At 38.0% G+C, this 16,926-nt stretch overlaps 1 protein-coding gene across 1 annotated transcript; it reads right to left on the bottom strand.

Annotated features, from left to right (window-relative positions):
* Window positions 1-2,925: 2,925 nt before the first annotated feature.
* On the bottom strand, window positions 2,926-16,539 carry LOC139733078 (dipeptidyl peptidase 2-like). Its single transcript, XM_071643922.1, has 11 exons — window positions 16,073-16,539; window positions 15,316-15,455; window positions 13,928-14,091; window positions 11,376-11,511; window positions 10,408-10,495; window positions 9,581-9,747; window positions 8,494-8,557; window positions 7,709-7,830; window positions 5,334-5,490; window positions 4,546-4,681; window positions 2,926-3,463 (listed from the first exon to the last, which is right to left on the bottom strand). The coding sequence occupies exons 1-11, from the start codon at window positions 16,305-16,307 to the stop codon at window positions 3,361-3,363; spliced, it is 1,512 nt and encodes a 503-aa protein (XP_071500023.1). The 5' UTR covers window positions 16,308-16,539; the 3' UTR covers window positions 2,926-3,360.
* Window positions 16,540-16,926: the final 387 nt, after the last annotated feature.

The raw sequence follows: 16,926 nt of genomic DNA, 5'->3' as shown, positions 1-16,926 counted from the left end.
ATTAATCATGAGAAGTACGTAACTATAGCTACGCAGAATATGTTTTTGATGATGCTATGGTAATGTATTTATGCGATTAGTGACATTTCTCGAGATTGTAAACACGAATGGTTGATGATAAAAAGATTTATTTCTGTCAATTCAAGATGTGTCACTTAATTGCTTTGACTATACTCGCTTCATGTTCTATTCTCTGTCTCTTTCTCTCTCTCCCTCTCTCTCATCCTTCTCTTTGTATCTTTCTTTTCATCCCGCAATACTTTCAAATCGTTAAATTACGTCAAATGAAGTTGTATCTCAGGGAGAGCTTATACTTAAATCTTTATAGGCTTGGGCCTTTTGTGTTTGTCTGTCGATGTCTTTCAAAAACAAACCAGAACAAAACACAACACGGTCCAGGTATTCCATGAAAATAATATTAAAATAATTCAAAATATTAACTTCCACGGAATCGAGGCGGCGTTTTAAAAGTTGCATTATTTTTGTGGCCGACTGCGGCTACGCAGCGGGTTCGTCAGAAACTTATACTGTACATGGTACATCCTTTTTGCATCATACAGGTTTTACAGATATTTATCTATCATTACATATTTCTCAAATTAGAACGTGTTGCCAGCATACCTTTGCCTTGCAAAAGTTTGAATAAATCAAGTGAAATCTATGTAAATCCCAATTTATCGCACCCCGCCCCTTTCCATTGCATACATAACGCGTTTTCTTCTGCCTCTTGGATACATCCAATTCAGAAACGTATAAGCAAGAGCAATGATCAAGGAAGAGCGCCATCTATCGGCAAAAGTCACACAATTGGCCAAGTTGAATTCCCTCTACGTGTAGTAAATGGTGATTATTTGTACGATTGTGATTGGTGTAATTCAGTGATTACCTAGCGCAGACTGGGGCCGCGGAATGATTTTGTTGTTGTTGTTGTTGTTTTTTATTGAGTGAATTGTGTGTGTGTGTGGGGGGGGGGGCAATAGTTTACGCCTCGCTTGGGCAAAATCTCCAGACGGAACCCTCACAAAGTCATGGATTTTGTTTTGTTTTGTTTTGTTTTTTTTTCAAGAGCCCAAAATGGGGGGGGGGGGGGGGGGGGGGCTGCTCCCATCTGGTTCCGCGTTACTTGTATGGTAGTGAAAAGTTTCAATGCTATGACATAATGTTAGCCCAGTAAATCAAAGTAGACCTGAAGATTCACATAGACATTTGATTGAAGACCCCACCAGGCCACCACTCTGCCAAGTGTGTGTGTGTGTGTGTGGGGGGGGGGGGGGGGGGGAGAGGTGTGTGAGGACTATTAAATCTCAATTCCATATTTTTCAGGGGTTCAATATTTATTTCCTTTTTTTTTATTTTTTATTAAGGCGTGTGTCTTCACTAGTTTGTGTATGTGTTCTATGGTCTATGCAGTGTCAATCAGTAATGAAAATATGATACTAAATCTGATACATATATTTAAAAAAATAGTTGAATACTATTTTGAGTACTAGCATCTAGCATAACGACAGCAGAAGATATAAAAAAAGTAAACACACATGAATGAGAACAACAACTGCATCACACGACAGAGACATAATGAAAACACATGCTTAGTTCACTTGTACATATCTTCATAACCACAGTGTACATCACATAGAGATATCAAAAGCTCTTTTTGTGAAGAAATATTCATATCTTTATTGCATGAAAGTTTGAATAAAAATATCATTAAAACGTACATCCACACAGGATCAAGTGTTGTTTCATAATCACATACATAAAATGTGTATAAATCTAATCAGTGCTGCATATACCTTTAAAAAAATCCATCTGATTTTCATCAGAGTGTTTGTGTTTTTCTAACAGATATATGGTGCCATACTAATGCTGGGAATTACCATCATCGTTTACAGCTTTGTTCACTCCTTACTTTCTGTGTGGTAAACTTCTTTTCAGCCTCATTCAATATCAAAATTTATCACATCACATTCCATGATAGTACTTTAAAAAAAATACTAGTGTGAGTTACATAAAAAAGATCAGTTTCTGACCTGTCTGCAACTTTCCCCATACTAGACAATGCAATACTAAATCAGATACAGTCCTCTATCTCATCATATTTCTCATTTCTGCAATATGAATATATGAATAACATGAATATGCATATATTATGTATATATGCATATATACATAATTCACTTCAGTGCCTCTGCACTCCAAAAAATTACAAAAGAACAAAAACGGTACAGCTTTACATCCCGCTCTCGATTGAAGCACAAGAAGCCTTCCTGAGCAAGTAAATTTGACCAATTGAACAAGTAATTGTGACCCATAAAATAAAGAGTACAAAATCAAAGGGATCTAGAAGGAAATCTTGCTGATTTACGCTTAGCATCACATAGAAACAACACTGGAATTGACAAGGAACAAAAATGACAAAGATGAATAAAGATATGAATTAAACATGACTGATCAGATGAACCACTTAAACTACAACTACTGTATTGCCACTATTTCAGATCCTATGGATTGACTGGAAGGTCCATATTGATGTACAGATGGAGAACAGAGTCAGTGGACAGGCAGTACATGCATCCAAATGGTATATCTTCCAATCACGGAATTGCACAGATTTGCAAAATTTCACTGATGAAATCTACTCACAGTATCATGTTTTCTTCTTTCTTCGACAATTTTTCTAGAAGTCTTTAAAACATGAACATGAAGCCTCAAAAAAAAAAAAGCAAATTTCAGGAAGATCATGATTTGTGAAAACTGAACGCAGCATAATAACAACACCACTCCTCTCCGATCCCTCTGAAAAGGAGAAGAAGAAAAAATACATATATATATATATGTGTATATATATATATATATATATATATATATATATATATATATATATATATATATATATATATATATATATATATATATATATATATATATAATTATACATACCAATGTATCATTGTGATTGTTCTAGACACTCTGAAAAGGGCTGTACTGTCAAAGCTCAAATCTATTAAAAAACATATTGGACAATCAAGTACAACCTCTCCCCCCACCCACCCAGGTCCCGAATTTGTAGTAAGATAGTTGCTTGGAGAACTCCAATACCACACACTCCATATCTTGAGGGGGGGGGGGGATGAAATTTAGGTTGTCACCCATTACTGTGTTTTCATCATGCATTTTCCTGTGAGAATGTATAATTAGTGTTTTGAAAAAAAAATGAACAGTGATGCTTTCTCAATCAGGTCATGCACTTTGGTAGCCCGAACAAAAAGAAACAAAGAAAGAAAGAACGAAAAAGAAAGTGGAATTCAGAGCGATGTTTCAGTTCACAGTTTCAGCGAGATTTTGAAACCATCAGGTATTTCAGTCTCTTCCATTCCTCCACGCATCAAGCCAAGTCTTAATGATGAGTTTCTCCTGGCTCCTAACCTGGATAACAGACTCTGGATCCTTTGGGTTTGATCCTCTGGTGATGAAAAATGAATCAGAAGCAACAAATGAAATGGAACTTTACACTTGATACTTGATAAGTGTGCAACCAGAAAACAATCGTGGCATGAAACTTTCACAAATTGTGGATCATGATGGTGTGCGGTATTGCACTGGCATGCAATGCATTTTACTTTAATGAATCGTGGTTCCCTAGAAAATTCGCGAAAGCCTAATGCATGCAAAAATTTCAGGTTTAACCGTAAGTATGTGACGCTGTACACTTTACACTTTGACATTGTCAAGGCAAGGAAATTTGCAAAAGTTTTATGCATGCGAAAATTTCAGGTTTTACAGGTGACGCTTTACACTTTGACATTGTCAAGTGACTTGCTGATTTTTTCAGATGTCTTATTGCCCAACAAAACCTGATGATCTATTTCTGCATCTTAGAGATAGATGCGTCACAAAAAATTGAAATGAAGTACAAGCATGAACAGGGAAAGAAGGTAGTTCACCAAAGGACAATTCTATGTATCATCAGTACGAATGGATTGTTGGGTTTAGCAAAGTGAAATCTTATTAACATTTTCATTTTCACAATATTAGAAGAGTGCTTACACTTAGTATCACATGAGATGAGTTAAGTATATCAACTTCAACTGCAGAAAAGAACTATCTAAGTACAGTGCACTCTCATTATAGCGAACACGGTAATAGCCAGTAACAAAATTCCGGTTACAACAAAATAAAAATTCAGACCGCAACATTATCGGTTCTATGTTGTTGTTTTTTTTTCAAATTCATGAAAAATTCATGATGCCTGTCTGGAGATCAGGAGGTCGTAGGTTCTAATCCTGCTTGAGTACCTACGCCCTTGATATTTTATCATGGCTACTACTAAAACACTGATCAATTCAGTGCTTGTTTTTTTTTTATTGTTCATTTGTTCAGATATAATGAATTTTCTATATAAAAAAAGAAAACTGCCGGTCCCGAGGACTTCGTTATAAAGGGAGTCCACTGTACATATACAAATATTACTATGCGCTGAAGGAATACTGATTCATCAATCCCTTCAATGAAAGCCATGGAAGACAACAGATACCGATATCTTACCTTAGATCGAGGTGATGTGCTCCCTGTGGTACAGGAATGGCTACTAGGGATTCGGACAGGCTCTCTGTGATCCCGCCCCCTCTCCACGGGTCAAGCAGGCCATTGGAGAAGATGATGTTGGAGGACTGTGAGAGGCCTACAACATTTTTTTTTTTCAGAAATGAAAATTTGTTGAATTGCTATTCAATATAATTCATGTTAGAATTACTTATATCAATTCAATGTGAGTTCATTTATATCATGCAATTGATTTTCATCAAATGAACACACACACACTTGAACCCATGCCCACTAACTCATAGATTTGTACATGAGCATAGTACACAGTCGCACAGATCACTTTACAACAAAATTGAATCAACTGATTGACAAATTGCCCTACATCTACGGAAGAATTTCATGAATTTGACTGAAATTGAATCAGTCAAAACAAAGACATGAAGCAGACTTATGAAGAATTGGTGTTGGGCTGCATTGAACATTAATTTTTAGCAATTAATGAATCAATTAATTGGAACATGCAGTGAATGGTAAAATTCCAAACTAGAACCATATTGATGGAATGAAAAACAGTATTACCTCATACTAGAAGAAAACTTTCAATGCAATTGCCACGTTTTGAGATTGTGTGCAATGCATTTGTGTATTAAAGGGAAAACAATATTTTCACAAGTTGCGAATTTCATAGATATTGTTTGACTTGCATAAACCCAAAAATCAAAATACAGCTAAATATACTGCGCATACAGTAGTCTGTTAGTGCAAGACCAATGCCGCATACTGCTAACCTTTTCCTAAGCCCTGTATTGCCAACCAGTCGCCTCGCGGAATGACGCCATACTTGTCTTTGCAGTACTCCGTCCGCATCTCCAGGGTGAACGGCATGCTGGGAAACATGTCTGTCACGTTGGTGCTCCCAGCTGGCATAGTGACCTCAGTGCAGGCCTGTGTGACAAGAACACAGATAATAGGAACGAACGACAAATAAACAAGTTGTAGCAGAAACGAAGTGACATTTTCTAATATGGGGCATTAATCTATATGGCAAAGTGGTTTTCAGACACACGCTATTCAAATCGTAGTAGCAGCATAGGCTAAACAGACAGCAAACTTACATTTCTGCATACAGAACTCTTTTTGCAGCTACATGCAGCAATCCTTAATTTTCTTTTTCTTGTATTTCTATGTCTCCTGGGTTTATGTAAGTTTTGCACATGAATATTCCTTTCTGCCGATGTTATACTTACATATGTGCAAACTCACATGCACAAAGTCATTTACAAAACATTGGTTGGCATTCACAGAATCATTCCTCCATAGTTTGGCTTGAGAAGAGTATTTGTACTCCCCTTTAACTCTTAACGTGCCATGGTCGCCGAACGGCGACCTTAGTCCTGACGTGCCATGGTCGCCGATCGGCGACTAAGAACAGCGAGAAAAGCATTGATCATTTAAGTTCTTGTGGTACCGTAATGTGTTACACCAAGGAACTGCCAATGATATGTACTGGTAGCTGATTAGCATAGCCATTGTTTCCACTAAAAATATGAGTATGCTTACATTAGAAAATTTTGAGTAAATACATGATTTTTCAGCTAGATGTATTTTTTTCGCGTCGGGAAAATCCGCAGCGGGCGCACCCTCTGCGAGATGTGTATGGATCAAAAGTCTCATAGGTAAACCACCCGTGTGTATGCTATTGACTCTGCGTGTATTGTCTATGCGGTTCCACTCGCATTGTTCCGCTTGGACGCTGTCCTGCGGGAAGCTGCTTTGATTTTGTCCCTCAAAGAAGGTCAGCTTTCGTTCATTGGTGAAGTCTTTCATCCTTTTGTTTTGGTGAACGTCACTAATCGTCCCCACGCTAGCATAGGAATTGCACGCGGACAAAGGCCTGCCGGTTTCAATAGAGTATGCCCGCCCGCGGTCCGCTTAGACAAAAAGAGGATTAGCAGGTTCTTCCCTCTCAGGTGGACAAAAGACACTATTCCAGAGCCCGGGACAATTACTTTAGTTTCAAATACAGGATCTGGGACTAAAGGACTCAGATTTGGGAATGAATTACTGAGGCAGAAAGAGAAATTGCTAAGACAAAATAAACTGCTAGTATCTTTGGAATCATACAATTCTAGAAGGCAATTTTGTTATCATTTGAAAGAGGAGATGTTGCTCTAAAACTTTCTCACAGAGTCAAGGGAGCGTTCCATTGAAGAAAAAACATGACTGACTCTTTTTTTCCATACAAAACAAAAATTTCTAATAATTTTTTTGATGTATCAATTATTTCTGCAATATTTCAGATTCAGATAGATAATGTGGCAAACTGACTGCATGACACAAAAGAGCAAACATTTCTTGATATATGCTGTGTAGAACTCAATTCAAAACAGTCAATAGTTTCAGAGAATTGGCGGCTTTAAATTACATTGTCAGTCCAGTTTCGAAACGTTCTGGCGTTAGGTAAAAACCTCTGGCACGTTAGGGGTTTTGGGCCTGGCACATTAAGAGTTAAAGGGTGTCTACGGTTCTGGTTGAGGTGAGGATTTAGCGTTTAACATTTTGCGAGATATTCAGAAATCACTCTATGAGATGTCACAGAGCATGCAATTCTAAAGGGGTATCAAAAGTTTATTTGATCAAAATCGGTTTTGAAATGGCTGAGATATCCCAGAACGAGGTGAAACAAAGAGATCCTAATAAAAGGCGTGGCCTGTCGCCTTTTATTATTATCGTTTTTTTGGATATCTCAGCCATTTGAAAACCAATTTTCATCAAATAAACGTTGAATCCTTCTTAAAATTACATGCTCTTTCATATTTCATACGAGGTTTCTCATTATCTCACTTAGGAATATTCAAAACATGAATCCCCACCTCAACCAGTACTGTACAGTCCCTTTAAGTACAGACAGGAAAACTGCTGGGTATAAACTGGCAATCTTGAGTTAATCAAAAAAAAAAGAAGAAAAGAGAAAGAGAAAAATGACAAAAGTATGTCAACACAACAAATAGGGACACATCATAGCAGACATCTTTTGTGACCATCATAATAGCTATGACAATGTAAAAGACAAAACATAATTTATACACAATTAGAAGTTGCACCTTTCTAATTCTCTGCTTCATTTCCTACATGTATTTTGTATCACAAAATTCCAACCCACCTGATAGTCCCACGCAGTGCTATCTGTGCCCAGACCGCACCCCGTCGGATCCGCACACTGGATGAACTCAGTGAATATATCGAAACACTTCAGAGGAGTGCCGCTGCTGTTGTAGTACAAGGCTGTGAGAAGAAAGATCACTTTGCATCATTAACCAGTAACATTAAAACAAAAACAAAATATTTTGTCATTCACACCATGGTTCAAAGAATCCCATTTCTGAGAACACAAAACTCATAAATAATCACACAAACCTGTTAAACAAGACAGCTTTTGTATAAAAGGGCAATTCTGACATTCCAAAACTAACAGGTAATTGTATCTTGATGCATTTTTTTAATTGTCCATGTTCAAAACAATTGAAATATGGCAAAAAAGGGAATTTTTTCCCTGGCTATCTGCAAGTTGAATACTTGCTGAAGAGGTGTAAAACATGTTGGTTAGATGTAACTAATGCAGTTAATGATAATTATACAAATATTATAATGAACACAATCATAATTGTGATTATGATTATGATTGTGTTGATGATGACGATGATGATGATGATGTTGTTGATGATGATGATGATGATTATCATTATTACAGTTATTATTATTAACATCATCATCATCATCATCATCATCATCATCATCAGCATCATTATTCGCCAGCGATTAAACTGTTCCTCATGTCATGACTAGTACAAAAACTTGGCAATGAATAATGAAGCATCCTGGTATGCTAGGTGGCATCATAACTCTTGTTACGATTCCAACAGACTTGTGTCATCTCTCATATCTTACCTGACGCTTTCACAAGACCTTCCATGGGTGTAGCTTCCGTGTCCAGAAGCAACTTACAAGATACCTGAAAAAAAAAACAGCATTAGTTCATGCACTTGGTTATTTTCTGGAACAAATAATTTGATTTAAACTCTAATAAAACCGTTGATATAAGTTTCATTATCCAGCAGATCAACATTCAGAAGTAAACAGCTCCTATACATATTGCCAGGTTGACAACACAGTTCTTAAAAGTATCAATACAATATCTATAATTTCAAATCCAATTTCAACATAATCATCTCATTCTGAAAAATATGGTAGAAATAGCAGCAGCAGCAGCAGCACTAACATTGCTAATATTTAAGCTGTAATGGAGGGGACTATCCATTACATATCTCTTACAATTTACAAATAAATTGTCAATGAAAGGTAGGTACTGAAATTTTCAAAGATACAGGTAGTATCATCATCAGTTCTTCTGTTACCCTGCTCTTTAACCACTTCCTCAACTTTAACATTTTCCTCTTCTTCGACTTCCCTCTATCATCCTATCACTACTTCATAATCAGTGTCATTAATGTTATCAAATATTACCATGAATGTCTCCACTGTCGTCATTTTCCATTTTCTACTATTTTTATGGTTGAAATGAAAACATACTAGGATGCTGAATGAGGGTGCGTTCAAGCGCTCAAAAGCATACCAATGCTAACCAAACCAAAGTGAACCGTCCCGTGCTGTGCCAAATTTGGAGCATTCAAACTCTCTGTGGAGAGAGCGGACCTTATGAATTATTTTTAGAGGGGGTCATGCATTTGGCAGCGTCAGGGTTATTTACCTGGTGTGCTTAAACTACTTACAGATGTCCAAAACAAAGAGAATTATCTCTTTGCATTATGATGTATGTGTGTGTACACGCTTTCTTCACATGCAAACTTTTGGTACACTTTCGGTATCCTTTTGGAGCAAATCGGGAAGTGATCCACTTTTGGCTTGGTTCGGTTTGGTAGTGTACACTTCAGGAGCGTTTGAGCACTCCTCTGGCGCGGGTTCAGTGAAGTTCGGTTTGCTTTAGGAGAGTGCTTAAATGCACCCTGAGACTCACGTTGACTGGGTTAGCCGGTAGGCTTCCCATGAAGGAGGCATTGTAGGGGTAATCCAGCATGGCCTGGTAGGTGAAGGAGTTTCGGATCCACCCCAGGAGGTGGTAGACTTCAGACTTGGCGACCAGGGTCTTGCACAGTTTGAATGCCTCGCTGATCTCCTTAAAACCTATGCATACAAGTTACGAGGCATATTAATTTCTGTCTTCATGAAGCGAAAGATAGTGGCTTGTGCGCTGTCACATACCCTTTATTCATAATTGTGAGATCAAATACTTCAACAACTTAAAGGTTTCTTTGGCAATTAAGTGGTCCTTTACAGAAAACTTTCATTCCTTCATTAACTTACTTGAAAGTACTTTTGGCCCTACCTTGATAGCTGCAATATTCTCTGGTATGCACATGCACAAAATGTTCTGTGGTTATAAGTGACCATCTGCAAAATCATCACTGTTGAGATTCAGCATTGGAGTACAGTGGTCACCGCTTAATCAGGAGGAGGTCAGGAGACAAGATTTTCTCCTGATTAAGAAGGACTGCCGCTTAACCCTTCTGGTAAGGAAATGAAATCTCTCTGATTATTTCTAAGGACATACTTATCATTTCCAGGCACTACTGATTGGCAATGGAAGTGTTTCAGGCAAAATTTGCTGCGATAAAGCAGCTCATGGTTCCGATTAAGCGGTGGAAATAACGTAATTGTTACATCAAATTTTACTGCACTAAAGCAGTTCCTGATTATCAGGTGAGCACTGTATTGCCATGTGATAAGATCGCACCCTAAAAAACCCTTTTACTTCAAAGAATGTAAAAGAAATAAAACGCTCACCCTTCGTGCCTTCATCTGCCAACTGTTGCAGTTTCTCAAAGCCAGCTCTGACAATATCAGGACACTTGGTATTGACATCATGGAAGTCCTACAAGTCATTAACAAGAACAGAGCAAAGTATGGTTTAGCGAAGATACAAAAGGATGCTGAGAACGAGAAAAGAACTTTACAATACATGATGAAACTCATGTAAAGGGATACCCAGTTTTGGTTGCCATGTGTCTGGGACACACACTACTACTTGACACATACTTAAACACATAGACATTCAACCAGAGGTATGATACATGCAATCATATTCACATACTTGCAGATACATATAATGTAGACAATCAAATTTCTACAGAGCATCATGAGTGGTGGAAAATGGCTACTCAAGACTGGCGACTGGCCTAGATGCATATTTACCTCCGCCAAGGGAGGAGGATATGTTTTCGTTACCATTGGTTTGTTTGTTTGTCCGTGTGCAAAATAACTCAAAAAGCAGTTGACGGATTTGGATGAAACTTACAGGAAAGGTTGAGAACAACACAAGTAACAAATGATCAAGGTTTGGTAGTGATCCGAAAATTTTGGGGGAATTTATGAAGGATTTTTGATATTTTGACAGGCAGGGTCGATGATCTTGGGAGTTCAAGCTGCGCATTTTTGAGGTTTTCAAACGTGCACTAAAGTGCGTGCTCTAGTTTCTGCTAGGGCACGGCGCGCCGCTCAGCTGAGGGTTTATCATGTAACAAAGGCCTCTATATTGGGAAATCAGGTAATTTTTCAGCATGTATACCTATGGGTGGAAATCACTGATCTCTATGGAAGAGCCCAAAGAGCTTTTCCCCAGTGGTGGAGACTGGGGAGGAGAAAAATCTCTTTGGGAAGAGCAAGATCATTGGTGGGAAGTAGCTGCTTGGCGGAGGTCTGCGCTCTCAGAGTGCTTTTCTAGTTAAAGATCAACCCCTGGGCTGTGGGCATACCTTTGTGACTTGCTCAAAGAAGTAGGTCTGCGCTGATTGGTTGGCAGTGCTGAGGACGGGGGCGCTGGCCGCAAGAGCCCCCTGGATGATGTGGGGATATTTGAACCTCATGTACGCACTTAGCATTCCTCCATAGCTAAGATTTGAAAAGCGAGTGACAATGAACAGTAAATCTACTTGGAGGATTAATGGTACTCATTACAGTGGTAATGACTTAAAACAAATAAGAACATAAGTATAGTTATAATCAAAATGGTCTTCATGGGCCAGAGTAAGAAGTGCTGACAAAAAAGAGAATGTGTTTGATAATATATGTCTGTACTGTAAAACCAGAAATATTTACGGCATGAAATTCTTGCAAATTGGAGCCAACAGCCTGTTTTTGTGAATTACCACTAGAATTCAATGCATACTTTAGACAAGACTTTCACATGCACTTTAATTCCGTGAATCATAGTTCCTTGCAAAATTAATGAAAATTTCATGCATGTGAAAATTTCTGGTTTTAAGTAAACTGTGTATGCATATAGTATATATATATATATATATATATATATATATATATATATATATATATACACATACATATATGTGATAAAAACCTAAAATGGCAATAGATCATGTATAAATAGATACATAGACTGATAAATGGACAGAGAGAGAGAGACAGAGAGATAGAGTAAGAGATTCATATAATCATAAGTAGGCATATGAATACACATAAAAATGTGTAGAGAGGGTAACAGTTCATGGAAGTGATTGAATAATAGGCCTAAGTTGAAGTGGTTGAGAGGTTTTTATTGGTAAATACCACAGATGTGTGTATTTGTAGAGATGAATAATTGCACATCAATAGAGAGTTTAGATACATCCAATGATAGTTGGAATATTATCACATGAATAAACATAAAAAAAAGGTGCATTTATAGAAAGATAGACAGAAATTGTTCATGGTTGTGCTCAAAAACTTCCTTTTGCAAAACCCACATATCAACTGTACTTGGACGGAATAACACAAAATCTCTCCACCACCCCTTGTATATGCCTATAACTTTAGTTCTAATGTATACATTGTATTACATGAAACAGTAAGATATTTTTTGTTTGCTTTTATTTCTGCGTTCCTTGTGTTTGCATTTCTATCTGCACCTCTATATTTACGACTTGACCCTCCTTTAGCCTGAATTTAAAGGACAAGTTCCCCTTCATAGACATGTGAATTGAGTGAATGCAGCAATATTAGTAGAGCACATCAGTGAGAGTTTGAGGAAAATCGGACAATCCGTTTAAAAGTTATGAATTTGTTAAGCTTCTGCTTAGTCACTGCTGGATGAGAAGACTACTATAGCTTGTGATGTCACATGTGTACAACAATATTAAGAAAATATAAAGAAAATCAAAGATATTTTCAATTTTCTCGCATAATAAAAGAACACTTGGACTTCCCTCTTTCAGAAGGCAAGGGGGAATAATATTACCCTTAACTTACATCGGTGACGAGTCGAGGAAACATGCACTTTTTTTCAAAAAGTAAAAGTTTGTGAAATTCTCTTTATATTTTCCTTACATCATTGTACGCATGTGACGTCATACACTGTAGTAGTCTTGTCATCCAGCAGTGACTGTGCAGATATTTTAAAAATGTATAACTTTTGAACGGGTTGTCTGATTTTCCCCAAACGTTCACTGATGTGTCTACTAATATTGCTGCATTCACTCAATCCACATGTATATGAAAGCGGACTTGTCCTTTAACAGGTCTTGTAAATAGATTTTCTTTTGAAAGTGAAAGTGTAATTGATGAAAACATGATCTAGTGAGGAGTATAATATACATGTATATCCAACCTTTTATTCCTGTGTTCCTTGTGTTTGCATTTCTATCTTCACCTCTGTATGCATGACTTGATATTTCTAACCTGAATTTTATAGGCCTTGAGAATAGATATGCTTTTGAAGATGGAAGTGAATGTGAAATTGATGCATGATCTCATGACAAGCATATGAAGAGTTTCATTACCAAATAGGTTAAGCACCATCTTTACACATACAAAAGTAAGTCCATCATCAAAAGAGAGCTAAATAAAATCTCTTCAGTGATACCTGACTTGTAACGTAACAAGGAATGTTCTTGAATATTCTTGAAGTTCTGATCAAATACATCCTGTATTTTCTTATTATTTATTCAGCACATTGAGAAGCATGTCCTTATTACGCACTTTATAAATGCATTATCATTATCATTATTATCATCATTATCATCATCAATCCTCATCATGATCATCATGATCATCATCATTATTACCATTATCATTATTATTATTATTATTATTATTATTATTATTATTATTATCATTATTATTATTAGTATTATCATTATAATTATTATTATTATTATTATCATTATTATTATCATCATCATCATCATCATTACTATTTTCCTTGTTTCTTGAAAAAAACCCAGCTTTAATCACAAATATATCTCAACTCAACAGAAAATGGAGTTAGCTCGTTTAACTATAAAACTCTTCATACATTATATACATATCTAACCTTCCACCAAAGGCAATCACAGGACAACCCTGGGCTTTCAGGTCTACTCGTAGTGAAGAGATGAGTGTGGCGTAGTCTGCTAGAGCCTGCTCCACTGTCAGGAGGCCCAGGTTGGTCGGGGTGAAAGACTCATTCCCGAAGGGCAGGCTCTTCCCATAATATCTCTGAAATTTATTGAAAGTACAAGTACATTCATGTATTCATAGAGATCTTTTGGTGTACAATTGGTATAGATATCATATGAATTGCTGGTTTGATTATCTTCATCTACTCCCTGTTGTAGCAAGCCTCTGCTAACTCATGGAAATTTTCTAAATATGTGATTCATAAAATAATAATTAAAGTGCCTCTGTTCACAGGTTACAACAACTTACTAGTTTCTTATGTCCTCATGGTATGTTGTCATACAGTACTCAGTTGTGCAAGTCCCACACATTCAATTTTGTGCAATCATGTGAGTGGCGGAATGCATTCAGCCTGAAAGAGGTGGTTTGGTGAGGAGGGCCACTCCATCAGGGAGCTCTAATATCATGTTAATAAATAAGATCAAGACAGCAATTTCTTTCAGTTGGCTCTCATTGCAGATGGTGTATGGTTCTCCACTGGGACATGAGTAGGTAACTCTTTATTTTGTTCAAAACTTTGATACAGTTAAGGATATAATCAATGATTTGATTCCTGATCAATGACGCATGCTAGTCTCTGAAGTCAGCAAAGGGGTATCATTTTCATTCTCATTCTCGATCTATTAAAGACTAGCAGGCCATCGTGGGTGTCTCTTACATTATGACAACAGAAAGTAAAAGGAATTGAGTAAATCAGCAGTTAGCATCACTTAATCTGTTTTTGTTCCTTTTTTAACATAACTTTTCTTTGTGTGTATGTGGGGGGGGGGGGGAGGCATGGCACCATAACTAAAAAGCAAAACAAATTGCAGCACAATAATCAGATGGATTTACTGTTCTTGGAAATAGAAATGGAAGGAAAGAGGATGAAAATGATTTTTAAAAAAAAGGAGAAGAAGAAAAGAGAAGGTGGAGGAGAAGGTGGAGAGCGGAAAAATAGGAAGAGGAGAAAGAGAGGGAGAGGAGGCTATGGAATAGGAGCAGAAAAGGGCAAAGACGAGGAAGGGGAAAGCTGAGGAGAGGAGGAGGGAGTGACGATCGAGGGAAATGAACAGAAGAAGAAGAGGAGGAGAAAGAAGGGGAAGGAGGCTATGACAAAGAAGAAGAAGGAGTAAAAAAGGAAGAAGAAGAGGAGGAGGGGGAGGAAGGAGAGAAGAGAAGAGGTTAATGAAGGTGTGGAAGAAAAAGTTTCCAGAAAAGAACAGGACTAAGAAGAGAATCTAGATGAAAAGGAGAAGAACAGGATAGTGGCAATCGACTCACATGCTCGGCGAAAACAACAAGAGCTTCAAACTCTGGTGCTATGTCAAACATGAACCCAGTGTTATCAAAGAAGGCCTCAAGTGGTCCTTCGTTGCCCGTGTAGAAGAAGATGGGACCTGATCCCTTGTTCCAGTAGTTTTCTGCCAGAGAGAAAAGCAAGAAAGTGAAGTTAAGGTTTTTGATAATTAAAGGTAGGTTGTCATAAAAGTTACCATTCAACTTGCTTTGTACCATGGCATTGGCAACTTGAGCGCAAATGATGCCAATGATGTGTCGTAATGGGCAGCTCCGGCAGTTAAGCCCTTCAGGTGTAACTCATTACACATGATATGCAACACTCTTTTCCAAGCAAGTAGCACTACTTGTGTACCTATACACAGCCCTGTTGCTGTACACTTTTGCATGGTGTCTGGTCGGGCTACCAGAAGACATGTACATTGGTGCATTTAGACAGTTTATTCTGAATGAATTAATAATTGCACCAGTATTATGTCAAAATCTCGTCATGGCATACCTAGCTGCTCTCTGCTCTTGGCATCTGGGTTATGGCTTTCCACCAATTTGCTAATGTTTTTTTAAATTGTAATCACACTGATGTGATGGTTGTGTCTCATTTCTTTATTTCTAATGTAAAAGGGTCAGCTCTTTCAACAAAAGGGAATATTTCACAATTATCTTCTTGTCACTTTATTTCATCTCCTCTTCTCACTTACATGGTCAGTCAACCCAAACTCTAGTTAACTACAAATCGGCTTACCCGTCAAAAAGTATCTCTGTCGAAACGTTTGCTGCCCGTAACTCTCCGAGTTGAAGTGGTCAACCGTCTGGTCAAAATATTTCTCGACGTACGGGTATCTGTACCGAGGTAGATCTCGTGGGCGGGAATGGACTTGCGGTCGAGGAAGATGAAGAAGGGACACATCAGAAGCAACAGCAGAGATTCCTGCAGAAATGAGCAGTATGACAGCTGGTAGGACGGTCCTGAGAGCCATGGCAATGAATGGCTGACTGAGACTCTGTACAGACTGTAGACCCTACAACAACCTTGGCAAAAATCAGCTCCAAATCAAGAAATGGTGACGGTTACAAACTGGAGAGGAGGAAGTCGTCTGTTGTCAACCAGACCAGCGCGCGACTGCTTGTCCACTTTTATTCCATCACGAAGCTTAAAGTCACTGTGTGCTACTCATGACTATGATAATAAATACGTGTAGATCTAAACTAATTACGAACATTTAATCCAGTGACAGCAGCTACACTCCCTACCTACGACCCACAGTCGCAGCTAGCAGTGAACCAAACCAGCACATACGTACGAGCCAACAAGTAAGGCCAGGCGAGCTACATTCTGTAGCTACTAGCTAGCCGACGATGAAACAGTGTTACCGGCGTTCACACACGAGTCAGGTGACAGCCCAAATCACGTGTTATCAGCAAGTCATGTGAACCAGCCATTGTAACTCTTCACGTTGTTGTTTTATGTTACTCTTCTGTCTGGGTTTTTGGCGGGTGGGCGGTAGATATGGGGGTAATGAACGGGTACAGAGAGGGGCGGTAGCTCTTTGTAAATTCAAAGCGACCGGCTCTTTAAGTGTAGGCAAGCAGCTTATT

Source organism: Diadema antillarum, unplaced genomic scaffold (assembly GCF_040938485.1).
Source record: "Diadema antillarum isolate AM-2024a unplaced genomic scaffold, OU_Dant_1.0 scf00000024, whole genome shotgun sequence".
Classification (NCBI taxonomy): Eukaryota; Metazoa; Echinodermata; class Echinoidea; order Diadematoida; family Diadematidae; genus Diadema; species Diadema antillarum.
This window is presented reverse-complemented; position numbering and strand designations above follow the sequence as displayed.